An 11,887-nucleotide genomic window follows, 5' to 3' on the forward strand; every position below is an offset into this window, starting at 1 on the left:
TTGTCCCAAATGTGAGGCACTGTCTGTGCTCCATAGCTTAAGCATGTTCATGTACTTACTTAATGTAACTGAGTGAAAAAAAGAAAAACCCAAAATGCATCTAGAAGCTGAATCATTTTCCATTTACTTTATCACATTTGGGGTTGGCTAAGAAGCTCACAGAACAAATCTGGCCCACCACTTGTTTTTGTAAATAAAGTTTTATTAAAATACAGCCATGGTTAATAATTTACATGCCATTTATGGCTGCTCTTATTCCTAAAAAGCACTTACTGTCATGGTTGTGACAGAAAATATAGCCCACATTGTCATACTTACTCTCCGGCTCTTTACAGTAATTTGCCAACCACATTTGTAATAATCTTATCACTAAAGACATCATCAGCTTCTTTTTAATTAGTACATCTACAAATAGGAAATACAGTTCATTCACCCAAAGTTTGAAAACTGTCTTGAAATCTAATGTTTGTGTCTCATCAGATTTCTTGCTCATGAATAAATCCCACTTCAGAAAATAGGCATAAACATTCAAAAGTGTTCTTTTATTATTTCTAGTTAACATATATTGTATAAATACTCTATTTTTATATGCACTTTTACAAAAGCGATATAACTTAAAGGTTTTATCATTAGAAATAAATGTATAAAAATAAATATGTTATTATAGGCATTTATTATAAACTATAGTCCTTCTTAGAAGGAATAAACAAACCAATACTTATAAAGTACATATAATTCATAGCAACATATTTTACTATATACATACGGAAACAGTCATATTCTCTCTCAGTAGAAGAGCTGAACAGACATTCACCAGGATACGACTGTTGTACCAGCTCCCAGGAGTGGACCTGCTACCCTGCAGCAGCCTCCCGTGTGGGACAAGCAATCTCCATGTTCCCAATAGCATGGGACTCTATTCTCCAAACCCCATTCTTACTCTGGCATAAGTGTGATATTGCCTCCTTTTGTGAAACAGATTGGTTTTAACAACCACAGTTGCCAGGTAGGCTAACCTTAAGAGGAAGCAAGGCAGGAGACTCATTGTCTTACCCATTGTGTTTCTTCGGGGTTTTTTGTGCACCTCATATACATCACTGTTTTTTTTTCCTTTTAAAATCAATGTACATTTTATAAATAAGTGAGTTGTTTCTACCTCAACATGAATTATAGTTAAAAGCTGAGATGGTATAGGAAGAAACCATGGACTGTTTCAGAGGTGAGACTTTCATGTTGAGCCATCTGAACTTTTTACTATTGATAGAAATGATGTATCAACACTCCCTGAAACCACAGCAGCCAGAACTTTGAATAATGATCTTGTTTGTAGCCTTTTCCCTGGCCCAATGCCAATGATAGAAAGTAAGCTATGTTTGACATACAACCCCACCCTCCTCCTGCTTTGACTTTCCAAACTCCTATGATACAAAGCATCTAGTCAGTACCATGCAATGGAGCTTGAATGTTTCTACCAGATTCTTGACAGTTACTTTAGCAATCAATGTAACAAAAAGAATATGAATAACTTTGGGGCTTCCTTGTGCTATGTATGGTCTCTCAGATACTAATAGTCCTTATTAACTACCTTATCAAATTTTAACTGGCAGGATAGTGTCCTGATCTACCTCTTTTACACAGACCTCACTGACACATCTCACTGGTTACTGGTTTGACCGATGCTTCCAGAACTTTGGATCTCAGTGTATCAGCCCTCTTAAGCTACCTCATTCTCCAAACTGCCTAACTGCACTGTGCCAGTGTGCAAAAGTCAATGTAATGTTTTGGTTTCTTCAAAGGATCACAGCTCTCATTTGACAACACTCCCCCATCATGGGACAGACATTTTAAGGTTCTCTTCTTGTAACCCTTCCCACAAGTTTTGGAACATGGTGACCAGTCCCCCACCTGCCAATGTGGGCAAGGCAGGTCTGCACAAGGTCTGCTACTGGCGGGCTTCACTTCTTTTGCACATTCAGAAGCAGGGTGTCCGTTAATGTCTCTACATTCGACCACCCTTCTCTGCCAACCTGATCCACATGACTTGGAGCATTCTCCCCACTCTTCAATAACCCACTCTGAAAAAGTGGGGATGGCGTTGAATGACTCCTTCTTCTTCTTCACAAAATAGGTGTATTTGATTTTGGGTCGCAGAGCATGGCCCACCATAAGAACCTGAATGGTTAAGGGTTCTTTGAGTGGACTGAAGCTGCGGATTCTTTCCAATGCTGCTGAGGAGCCACTGTATCTCAAGATAGTACCTTTGTAGGTGAGGTCTTGCTCTAGTGTGGACAGAGTAAAGTTTCCATTCAGAATATAGGTACCATCTGCAGCTCTGATAGCCAGAAAACTGCCATTGTTTCTGGACCCTCTTTGGTTCCGGTGTTTCACTTCAATGTTGGTGGCTCCAGCAGGAATTGTGACGATGTCATGATATCCAGGTCTGTGGACAAAGAAAACAGGTACATGTCTTTTAATTACTGGTTGATCAACCATGATGCTTTCAAATATGCAATGCTTTTAAATGTGACTTTTCCTTAGTCTTATTGAAATGGTATGACAAAAATTACATGGTCTCTAAAGTGTGTATATGTTTCTTTTATATGTTGATTAATTAATTAATTTTAGGGTTTAGAGATGAGGATTCACTTGTAGGCCAGGCTATACTGGAACTCACTATACAGTGCAGGCTGATCTAAACCCTACAGCAAACATCCTCCCAAACACTGGAATCACATGAAGTACCATGTTTTTTTGTTTCATTTTTGTGTGCTTGTGTTTTGAGTCAGGTTTTCATGCAGCTCGAGGTGATCTATGTAGGGAAAGAGGACCTGAACGTCTGACCCTCTTGTCCCTCAGGTGTCTACCTAACAGCGCTGCCTGGGATTACAGGTACCTGGCCCTTCAGCAGGTCTTATTCAAGGTTGGGGACTGGATCAAGGGTCTTGTGGAGACGCTGTACTGACTGCGCTACATGCCTCTTCATGAGGTTCATGTTCTGAAACTTACCTGGCACTAGTGACTGATCCTGATATTTTCTTGCACGTGGAGCCATTTCCTCCACAAACACCACACTTATCAAACTTCTTTTTGGAGTCAATGATATGATCACAACCAGCTTTCACACACTGTCCTTGCACACAGATGGAAGTAGAGTCTGGACTACAGGGAGTGCCATCTACCACCTGTGGAGACAACACGCACGTGGTAGTTAACTATCTAATGGGAGGGAGGCATGGGACAGCAAGTGTGAATGCTCTCCTCTTCACTCTCTTCTCATGCGACGCCATGTTCTTCTCCCCACATGCCACGGGTGTCTTTTTCAATAGTTCGTACAGCTATCTGCAAAGTTTATAAGTGTCTTGATTTTGTTTCCTGGCCTATCTCCCCTATTGCTAAGGTCAGTGGAAGCAGTGTTCACTGTTCAGTTTGATTGTTGTTGCATCTTGAGTGCCTAGAATAATATGCCATAGTAGAAGGCCCTTCATAAATCATTTGCTAAATATTCCATCTACAACTTGGATGTGTTTTCCTATTTTATAATGCTGAGGACACAGGACAACCCTTAAACAAATTTAATTTCACTTACTACTTCAAATCAAGATTTATTCCCTCAACAAAACAACAAAGGAAACGGTGAGTTGCTTTTTTCAACTATGCGCTGCAACAAAGAATTTGAACTTTTGATTCTCTGACTCTCATGTTAATTAGTATGTTTGTATGTGTAGTTGCTTAGGTACCCAGTAACAAGTACTTTGGACTACTTTCTAAAACTCCTGGATGCAGTGTTAATATATAATTTATCTAACCATGAATCTTTGTATGTGACACCTAGTTATACAGGGAGGCTTTTGAGTTTCCAAAGGGCTTTGCTCCTTTGAATATAAAGTAGAAATATTAAGCATATGCAAGATACTTAAGTGCTAGCTAGATTTAAGCTTCCTTCCCAACTGAAAGCAACACAAATCCCAAATCAGGGAGTGGCTCCTGCACTTAGAAGTATTCTTAACACAAAAGGGAATGCAGGTTAACCCAGAAAGAGAGCCCAAACATCTGTACAAAAAGGCAGCGAGCCCAGGCCTTTGGCCCCTTAGCAAAGATACAAGTGTAAAAAAAGAAAAAAAAACCCTACCTTGGGCTGTAAAACAAAGAAGTAGCCAATGCCTTTGGCTTCACAAGTGAGCTTGCACCTGTCCTTTGGAGAGACGCCAGCATACTTGGGTGTCCATTCCACAGTGGGCTCATTCCCAAAGGAAGCTTTTGAAAAATCGTTGTGCGCTTCACATTGCTCCTCTCTGAAAGTTTTCCCTGAAAAGAGACAGGTATGATGATGTTACTAGTTTCCAGCTTTCAACTGTATGTTGTGGGCTCATCTCCTTCATCCCACTCCTGGGAGCTGAAGTCCAGGATGACTCACCGTTATTATCTGGGCAGTCCTCGATGTTACAGGACCTGTAGCGCACTCGTTTGCCTTCACAGTACTTTCCTCCATTCTTCGGGACGGGATTGTCACATTCTCTCATTGTATACTGAACTCCTCCACCACACGTTCTTGAACAGTCTCCCCAGGGTCCCCACACTCCCCAGCTTCCATGAACAGGAGTCTAAATGGAGATAGGAACATCACTGTTAGAATTATTATAAGACATTTCAGGGAATCAAAGTAAAACGTAAAACAGAGAATCGACTCTCAAAATATGTTCTCCTCTTGTATTCCCACTAAGGGACACAGATAGAGGAGCTTGTCTGGGTAAGAACCTTAAACATCACTTTGTTCTTTGTAAACAGACGTGTTTTATTAGAAAAACTCACAGCAAAATGCTTCATGTCGGTCTTGTTCACACACTTGCCACTGACACACCATTTCCCTTCTCCACAGCTGGTGCCATCTGCCCAAGGGAAGTGTTTTGTCTGGCACACCAGTAAGCCGCCGGAGGTGCCAGTGCACCAAAGGGTGGTACACGTGCTGGCTGCATCAGGGCAGTGTTTGGATTCCTCTCCAAATGTAAACTGACACTGGCGGTTGGCATCATACAAAGTACCAGGGAGATCAGATGGGAGCTTGATTGGATTCTGGGGCTTGTCCATCAAACATTCCCCTGGGGGGAAAAGAAGGCAACATGTGAAAACATGTAAAGTGAATTGATCATGGTGTTACAAGATATTTACTGTATGAAACAAGATTCTTGTGAATTGTAGTATTTTGGGAAAACCAATGTCAGGGAGATTTAAATTTTCTATCAAGACATTATCCCCAATAGGGTACTTCTGGATTAACAATGGTGAGAAGTTATCATTCCGTCCAAAACTTGAATGAATAGACTTTGGGAACTACTCAGCAGGAAGTGCTGAGAGTAAAGATATGCAAGTTATGATCTTGAGATAGAAAAGTAATTCTGAAAGAGGGAAATGAGCTGAGCAAGAACCATTCAACTAGATCCCTATGCAGGAAAGGTTGGACACCATCTAGAGAGAGTAGCTGGCATCTTACCATGGCCATTATCCAGGAATGATGTGACCATGTAGGCACTGCAAGGGGACCAGGGCTGGCTATGGTCCAAGCTGGAGAGCATGGAGGCCATCAGATGAGAATCCCCGCTCACACCATTAAAGCTGGCACAGTGCTTTGCGTCATCATGCGGCATGTTAAACACGTGGCCTGGGAAGCAAACAAGACCCACTCTAAGGTACAGTCACTTGGAGCCCCATCCTTCCTTTATGAGGGACTCATTTCTACAGGAGAGGGCATGTTTACCAGAAAACCTGTTTGGGGGATAATACTTACTTTGATCAGGGTATATATTAAAATGTCAGTTTTCAAATGTTTGCAGCTCTTTCTCCTGGTCTAATAAGACCATATTTGAAATAGTGGAAAATATATTCTACCATTTCAAAGAGCGATGGTGTCAAAGGAGCAATATAGTCTGAGATAGTCCATGGTCTCAACTCACACTCTGAACCCAACTTACCCAATTCATGGGCTGTGGTGAAGGCAGCTTGTAAGCCATCATCTTCTATGACTGAGCAGCTTCTGCTGGGGTCACATACAGTTCCTACGTCAGCCATCCCGAGAGTATCACATGTGTGGGAGCCACATAAATCCTACAAAGAAACAAGTAGGACAGCGTGGACTTGAGACTTAGCTCTTCATCTGGACATGTCTTCTTCACATGTGCTTTTGAGCATGTTTGTTCATTACTGTTGGGCTCGAAAGACCGGCTGCATGTCATTCTAAGAAAGATTTCCTCTAATGCTTTTAAAATACAGCCCTGCAGCTTGAGATGTTGAAATTAAAATAGAAATAAGCAAGCTAATTTTTTTTCTGTCATTCTATTCTTTTCTAAATAAGCAAGCTGTTCTATAGAACAAAACGAACCTAGTCAATACAGAGGAGATGGTTTCTAGTCCATCTGTAGACCACAGGGCTGACCTCAGCGGTGATACAGTGATTGGTAGCATCTTGCCTTACCTGTCTAGTGAAAAGAATGGCTGTGTCATAGTGCTCAGCATCCCGGTCACTGGGAGAGTTGTGCTGTTTCTGCCAGCTGCAGAAGTTCCGAAGGGTGAGAGCAGCATTGGAGGTAACTTCTGGTCCCTTCTGCTCCTCATAGATGACCAGAATTTTCACCACCACCAGGCTAATTGAGTTCCTAATGCTGGGGTGCTTGTAAAACCTGGCTGCCACCGAGAATAAGGTTAGAAGGTAATGCTTCAGACCGCTGCCGTGGAAGTCAGCCATGGACTGGTCAGCCACCAGCATGGTCTCCACATAACGGGGGCTGGACACAAATCGCTTTTTCCTTACACTTCCAGGTCCTGCAAAGAGAAAAGGAAGTTTGCTCATGGGCAGTTGCTCTCATAATAGTGACCGTCCTGGGGTATATTAGGAAAGTCAAGCAAGTTTAAGCAAATAAAACTAAAATATACCTGGAACAACAATAAAACAAATATTTGCGTCTTCTAAAACCTGTGAATGTTATTTTTAAAAGTTTTTCATTTTGCTGTAAATAAAACAACAAAACCCAACAAGGCCTCCTTCAAGTGATCAAACCATCTATGTATGTGTCAGAAGGATTTCTTTTGTGGCCTTTGAAGACTACACAGCCTGAGCAAGGCAGTATGGATATCATCCTATCCAGCTGTAGTAAAAACTTGGCAAGAGAAGCAGGCAAAGGGCCCTGAGTCACCCTTTCAACACTGAAGCCAAGGCTGAAATCCTGAATGAGATCATCCAGCTCCACGTGGAAGGCATAGGGCAGGGCGGGGGAGGAGGGGTCTGCCAAGGGGCGGGGCTTAAGGAGTCTTAATCTGCAAGGCTCAGCGCTCTCATTCAAGGGGGTCCCTGGGGATTCCTGCTCTATCCAGTTCCAGGCACTAGGACCACCCACTCTGCCCAGCAGTCTATTCCTGCCCTCTCTCACTCCCATTTCTTCAAGGGAAAGAAGTTCCTGTCTCAAACTAGGCTTGCCTATTTGGAAAACAGCCCTTCTCTGGCTGGTGAAAGTGGGCTATGACCCATCACTACCAGCCAACCGGCAAGAGGGAGAAATCTAGAACAGGACACTTAAGGAAGTGAAAGAGGACAAAAAAGAAACTTGAGCGATAAAATGAAATAACTGGTTAGTGAGTACTGAACCAGACGCGGGAGAAAGTGTAAGCCGTGGCTTACATTACACAGCGGTGGGGAGCGGAACCTGGGCCGGGAGAGGGAGTGCTAGTCGGGAGGCGAAGGTAGGAGGCGCGTGGAGGCGGGGCGAGCTGGGCAAAGACCTCCCAAGCAGGTTCTGCAGAGGGGCCCCGGCGCCGCCAGCCGTTCGGGTCAGCCTTTCAAATGGGGGAAGGGGACAGAAGGCCTCAGAACTGAGATCACCACGGCGTTGCCTAGTCTCCTGAACACACATGGAGTTCACCCTCCTTCCACTACTCCGCCCTCCTGTGAGCGCTACAAGCACTCAGCGAACGAGGTTACAAAACTCAGCGCGAAGCTGCGACCCAGCCAAAGTGAACTCATACATTCACTGAAGGAATTAAAGGGATGGGAAGAGATTTTTTTTTTGAGTGTCAGGAATCGGGTTACAGGCTTCCCGGAGGAAACGCTTCGCCCTTATCTGCAGGAACTCTGATTCTTCTCTCTTAAATCATTAACTTTTCGTGCAAACAAATGTTCTACCAGGGTTTGGTCAGCCTATTTTGGGGGTCATGACCCAGAACCTCAGTTGAGTGCAGGCGAGCCGTGGTGTGCCCTGGAGCCCTCCTAGAAAAGGGGAGTGGGTGGACTGGGAGGTGCCGGGACGGGGCACTCAAACCTGTTGGTCTTCCCGCGCTTTGTGGCGCGGGGTCCCAGCGGTTCTGGGTGTTCCGGCCTTCTGATCCGGAGTCGCTGGTTGGCAGGATCTCGTCGTCCGTGACACCGCACTTGGCGCCGCTGCTGCCCCGCCGCCTTCGCCTCAGGATGTGGAGCCGGGGCGGTGCGGCTGACTCCTCCTCAGCGGCGCCGGGGACGAGGCGTTTGGTGGCGACCGGAGGCGCTGGCTGAATGAAGAACTCCTGGCCTTGCAGGTAGAAGGCACCGCGCACGCCTTCACAGAGGCTGAGGGCGGCGGCGGAGCTGGGGTCACCGTTCACGGTGCCAGAGTAGAAGCAGTGAGCCAGGTCCCCGGTGGGGTCCAGATGCTGTGCCTCGGACCCGGGACTGCGCCCCACTGTCTGGAGGGTGAAACCGGGCGCCAAGAAACCGCTGTCCGGCTGCAGCTTCAGGTGCAGCTGCTGGCCAAAGGCGTCCAGGCGGAGACTTGCGGTGGAATCGAGGCCTGGGGCGCGCTCCAGAGAGGCCAGCACCAGCTCCTGGTCCTCCTCCGTGGGGCGCCCGTGTGCGCCCCGCACAGTCAGCAGCATTGCTACGGACGCGAGCAGCCCCAACAGCGTGGGGACAGGCAGAGAGCTCAGAGACATTGCTGCCCGCTGCATGTCGGAACGGGACTTCTGCTTGCTTGACCCCAGAGGGACTGCTGGCTGCATGGCACCGCACACTGCAGCGCAGCGAATTCTTGGTCTGGTTAGACCGGCAGAGCTTCGCCGGCTTGCTCCGGATGCTTAAATTTCACGATCAGTTTGATTTGAAAGTTCGCGCAGAGCCAGCAGCCTAAGCCCCGGGTCACTTAGAAAGAGGCGCTTCGGTTCCGCCGGCGCGCGGGAACTTTTTATTCCAGCACCGCGATGGAGGCACCGGGTCAGGAGGCTGCTGCGGGATCGAGAAGCGCTCCGGAGCTGGGCAGCAAGTCCAGGATAAGAGCCTGGACTCTTTGTCCTCTGCCTTGGCCTCGATGTGGCTGGATCTGAGCAGGGCTCTGCTCTCTCCTCCTGGCTGTGCGCTCTGGCCTTGCTATAGCACCTGGCTCTGAGCTGCTTTCCAGCGAGTGCAAGGATCAGGCTGCCCAGGCCACCCCTTTATAGCCATGTAGGAGCCCCTCCCCCCATCCCTGCGACACCGCCCCCTGAGCTCAGTCGGTGCTAAACCCAGCTCTGCGCCTCGGGGCCAGAAGGGGGAGGGGGCAGCCTCCGCGCTGGCCTCACGCCACCGCTCGTCACTCCGGGGGTGTAGGACGTCTAAACAGCGCTGTGACCAGCACTTTGTACAGCCCGGGCAGCTCTGGGGAGAAGGGTGAACCTTTAACTTCATCTCTCGGCTGCAGATTCCCGGACCACCCGGCTTCCCGTCGCCCTTCCCGTGTCCCAGCTGGGCTGCAGTTTTCAAAAACGGAAGATCGAATTGAAGAGCTTCTTCATCCAGATTCCTCTGAGTCTTATGTGCCCCTCAACATCCTTCTTCCTGCTACTCACAGCTCCTTCTCCTCCAAAGTGGGATGTGAGCTACAGCTGCGCTTTCTTAAAAAATAAATAATAATAATTAAAAAAGAATAAAAACACCCTACCTCTTTTCTACCTCTCTTCTACCCTTCCACAAGCAGCTTTACTCCAGCTTTTCTTGGACAAAGTATGCTGGCTCTGAGCTTCTCAGGAAGAATGTTTGAGAAGAAAGGGGCTTTGGGACACTTTCCAGGCTCTAGATTTTTAAAATCCACGTGGAATGACCTTAACATTTTCCCTAAGCCCTACCTTGAGACTGCTTTAGGGGTAGCGAGGGGCGGGGGTGGTGTGTGTGTGTGTGTGTGTGTGCCCTGGTTCTTCTTTCTGGAATAGGCGATCTGCAACCAGCTTCAGTTCCCTAGAGACTAAGCAGGGATCTGTGCTCGCTCTTCTTCGCTGAAGAAGCAACTCTCGCCCAGTCCGCGTACTTCCAAAACCTAACAGCAGCTGCTGCAGGCCGCAGGCCAGGCGGACAGATGCGTCTAAGAGCCCCACTTTACTACCAGCGCCAAAGCGGGGTGGGGGGTGGACTGGGATGGGGGGGGGGCGGGAAAGAGGAAATCGGGTTGCTCCCCCCTCTTCCTACCGGGAAGGGAAAGGCTGCATCCGCGTTACGAAAGCCACAAAAGATGAACCCTTCCAACCCCTGTTCCCAAAGAAAAAGCCCAGAGGCTCTGCCACTGAAAAAGAGGGAGGGGCTCCGAGACCCGGAGGAAGGAAACGTTCACAATGCTCTCACGGGCGGAAAGCGACGGGGACAAAGTAGAGGACCACAGCCCAGGTCCCGAGCTCTCACCAGCGCGCTCTCGCTCCCCGCCTTTCCCAGTCTGGGCTCTGGACTTGCTGCCGCACCCCACCCCCACCCGTTGCTCGGTTGGCTCCTGGTAGGGATCACGTTCCCGTTGCTCCTCCCCAGATCTTTCTAACTCTGTGGGCCTCGGAGAGGCAGTCCCTCCGAGTCTTTCAAGGCGTCCTCGCCCCTCTTCCAAACGTTTCTGCCGACAGACTTTCGAACGTCTTTTCTCCCAGGGTTCTAGATAGCCTGTGAAAACACAAACAAAAACTTTGTTTCCCACTGCAGGGAAGATTTAAGAAGAAATTTGGAAAAAAAAAAAAAAAAAAGTTGGAGAAACAAGGCCGCTTCAACCGCCTCCAAAGAACTGAGTAACACTCCTTGGTGCTCGCATCCCCCGGAATCCTGTTTCAAACATAATTTTGGTTTCTTAAGGTCACACTTATAGCTGAACTATGAGCATCAAGCAGCCTCGCTCTTAACTTTGATGTTATCTGTCTTCCTTCCTTTCGCCTCTTTATCTCTTCTTCAACTTTAATAGACATCCACAGCCAGTAGGAACAGGCCCACTCCTTTGTGAGGTGCCCAGCATCTCACCTTTTGGCCTAAGAACCTGCTTCACAAGTGGACTTTCTCTAAAGTGTTCACAGTTCCTGGTCGGCCCACTTTGTTTGAGACACATTTCCGTTTTCTGTCATGCTGCTTCCTTCCTTTTTCTTTCTTTCTTCTTTCCTTCCTTCCTTCCTTCCTTCCTTCCTTCCTTCCTTCCTTCCTTCCTTCCTTCCTCCCTCCCTCCCTCCCTCCCTCCCTCCCTCCCTCCCTCCTTCCTTCCCTCCTACCCTCCCTCCCTCCCTCCCTCCCTCCCTCCCTCCCTCCTTCCTTCCTTCCTTCCTTCCTTTCTCTTTCTTTCCTTCTCTCTCTCTCTTTTTTTATCATTCCTTTATGAGTGGCTTCCATCCCTTCTGTTCTCTAGTGCTTGCAAACAAGCAACTTTAGACACTTGTGAGAACAAATAAAAACAATAGCAACTTAGCAGCGCATTTACAAAACCCTTCTTTGCTTAAAATGTAGACAACAAAAGCCGGTGTGACTGAAGAAACTTAAGGTTGCCAAGGGGCTGAAAGTCTACTAGATCCTTAAAGTAGGTGTGATGTCCTTAAATTGCAGTAGGAAGGGAAATTCACAAGACCACCAAAAAATACATGACTATAAAATAAACGTGTAATGTAT

At 47.1% G+C, this 11,887-nt stretch overlaps 1 protein-coding gene and 1 long non-coding RNA gene across 2 annotated transcripts; one reads left to right on the forward strand and one right to left on the reverse strand.

Moving 5' to 3' along the window:
- Positions 1-523: 523 nt before the first annotated feature.
- Adamts1 (ADAM metallopeptidase with thrombospondin type 1 motif 1) lies at positions 524-9,696 on the reverse strand. The gene is made up of 9 exons (XM_021661347.2): positions 8,304-9,696; positions 6,467-6,813; positions 5,967-6,099; positions 5,489-5,656; positions 4,810-5,096; positions 4,415-4,601; positions 4,130-4,305; positions 3,007-3,182; positions 524-2,440 (listed from the first exon to the last, which is right to left on the reverse strand). The coding sequence occupies exons 1-9, from the start codon at positions 9,013-9,015 to the stop codon at positions 1,741-1,743; spliced, it is 2,886 nt and encodes a 961-aa protein (XP_021517022.1). The 5' UTR covers positions 9,016-9,696; the 3' UTR covers positions 524-1,740.
- On the forward strand, positions 8,416-9,921 carry LOC132648596 (uncharacterized). Its single transcript, XR_009587029.1, has 2 exons — positions 8,416-8,556; positions 9,690-9,921. It is a non-coding gene; the product is annotated as an uncharacterized LOC132648596 (long non-coding RNA).
- Positions 9,922-11,887: the final 1,966 nt, after the last annotated feature.

The sequence above is a fragment of the Meriones unguiculatus genome, chromosome 17 (genome assembly GCF_030254825.1).
Source record: "Meriones unguiculatus strain TT.TT164.6M chromosome 17, Bangor_MerUng_6.1, whole genome shotgun sequence".
NCBI lineage: Eukaryota > Metazoa > Chordata > Mammalia > Rodentia > Muridae > Meriones > Meriones unguiculatus.

What these genes read in the sequence shown, in the direction of transcription:
- Adamts1 (XM_021661347.2), bottom strand. Translation starts at nt 9,015, where the DNA reads ATGCAGCCAGCAGTCCCTCTGGGGTCAAGCAAGCAGAAGTCCCGTTCC. An exon ending in AAGCGCGGGAAGACCAACAG is followed by an intron (nt 6,814 to 8,303) that starts GTTTGAGTGCCC and finishes TTCTCTTTGCAG; the next exon opens with GACCTGGAAGTGTAAGGAAA. An exon ending in TCTTTGTTTTACAGCCCAAG is followed by an intron (nt 3,183 to 4,129) that starts GTAGGGTTTTTT and finishes TTGTCTCCACAG; the next exon opens with GTGGTAGATGGCACTCCCTG.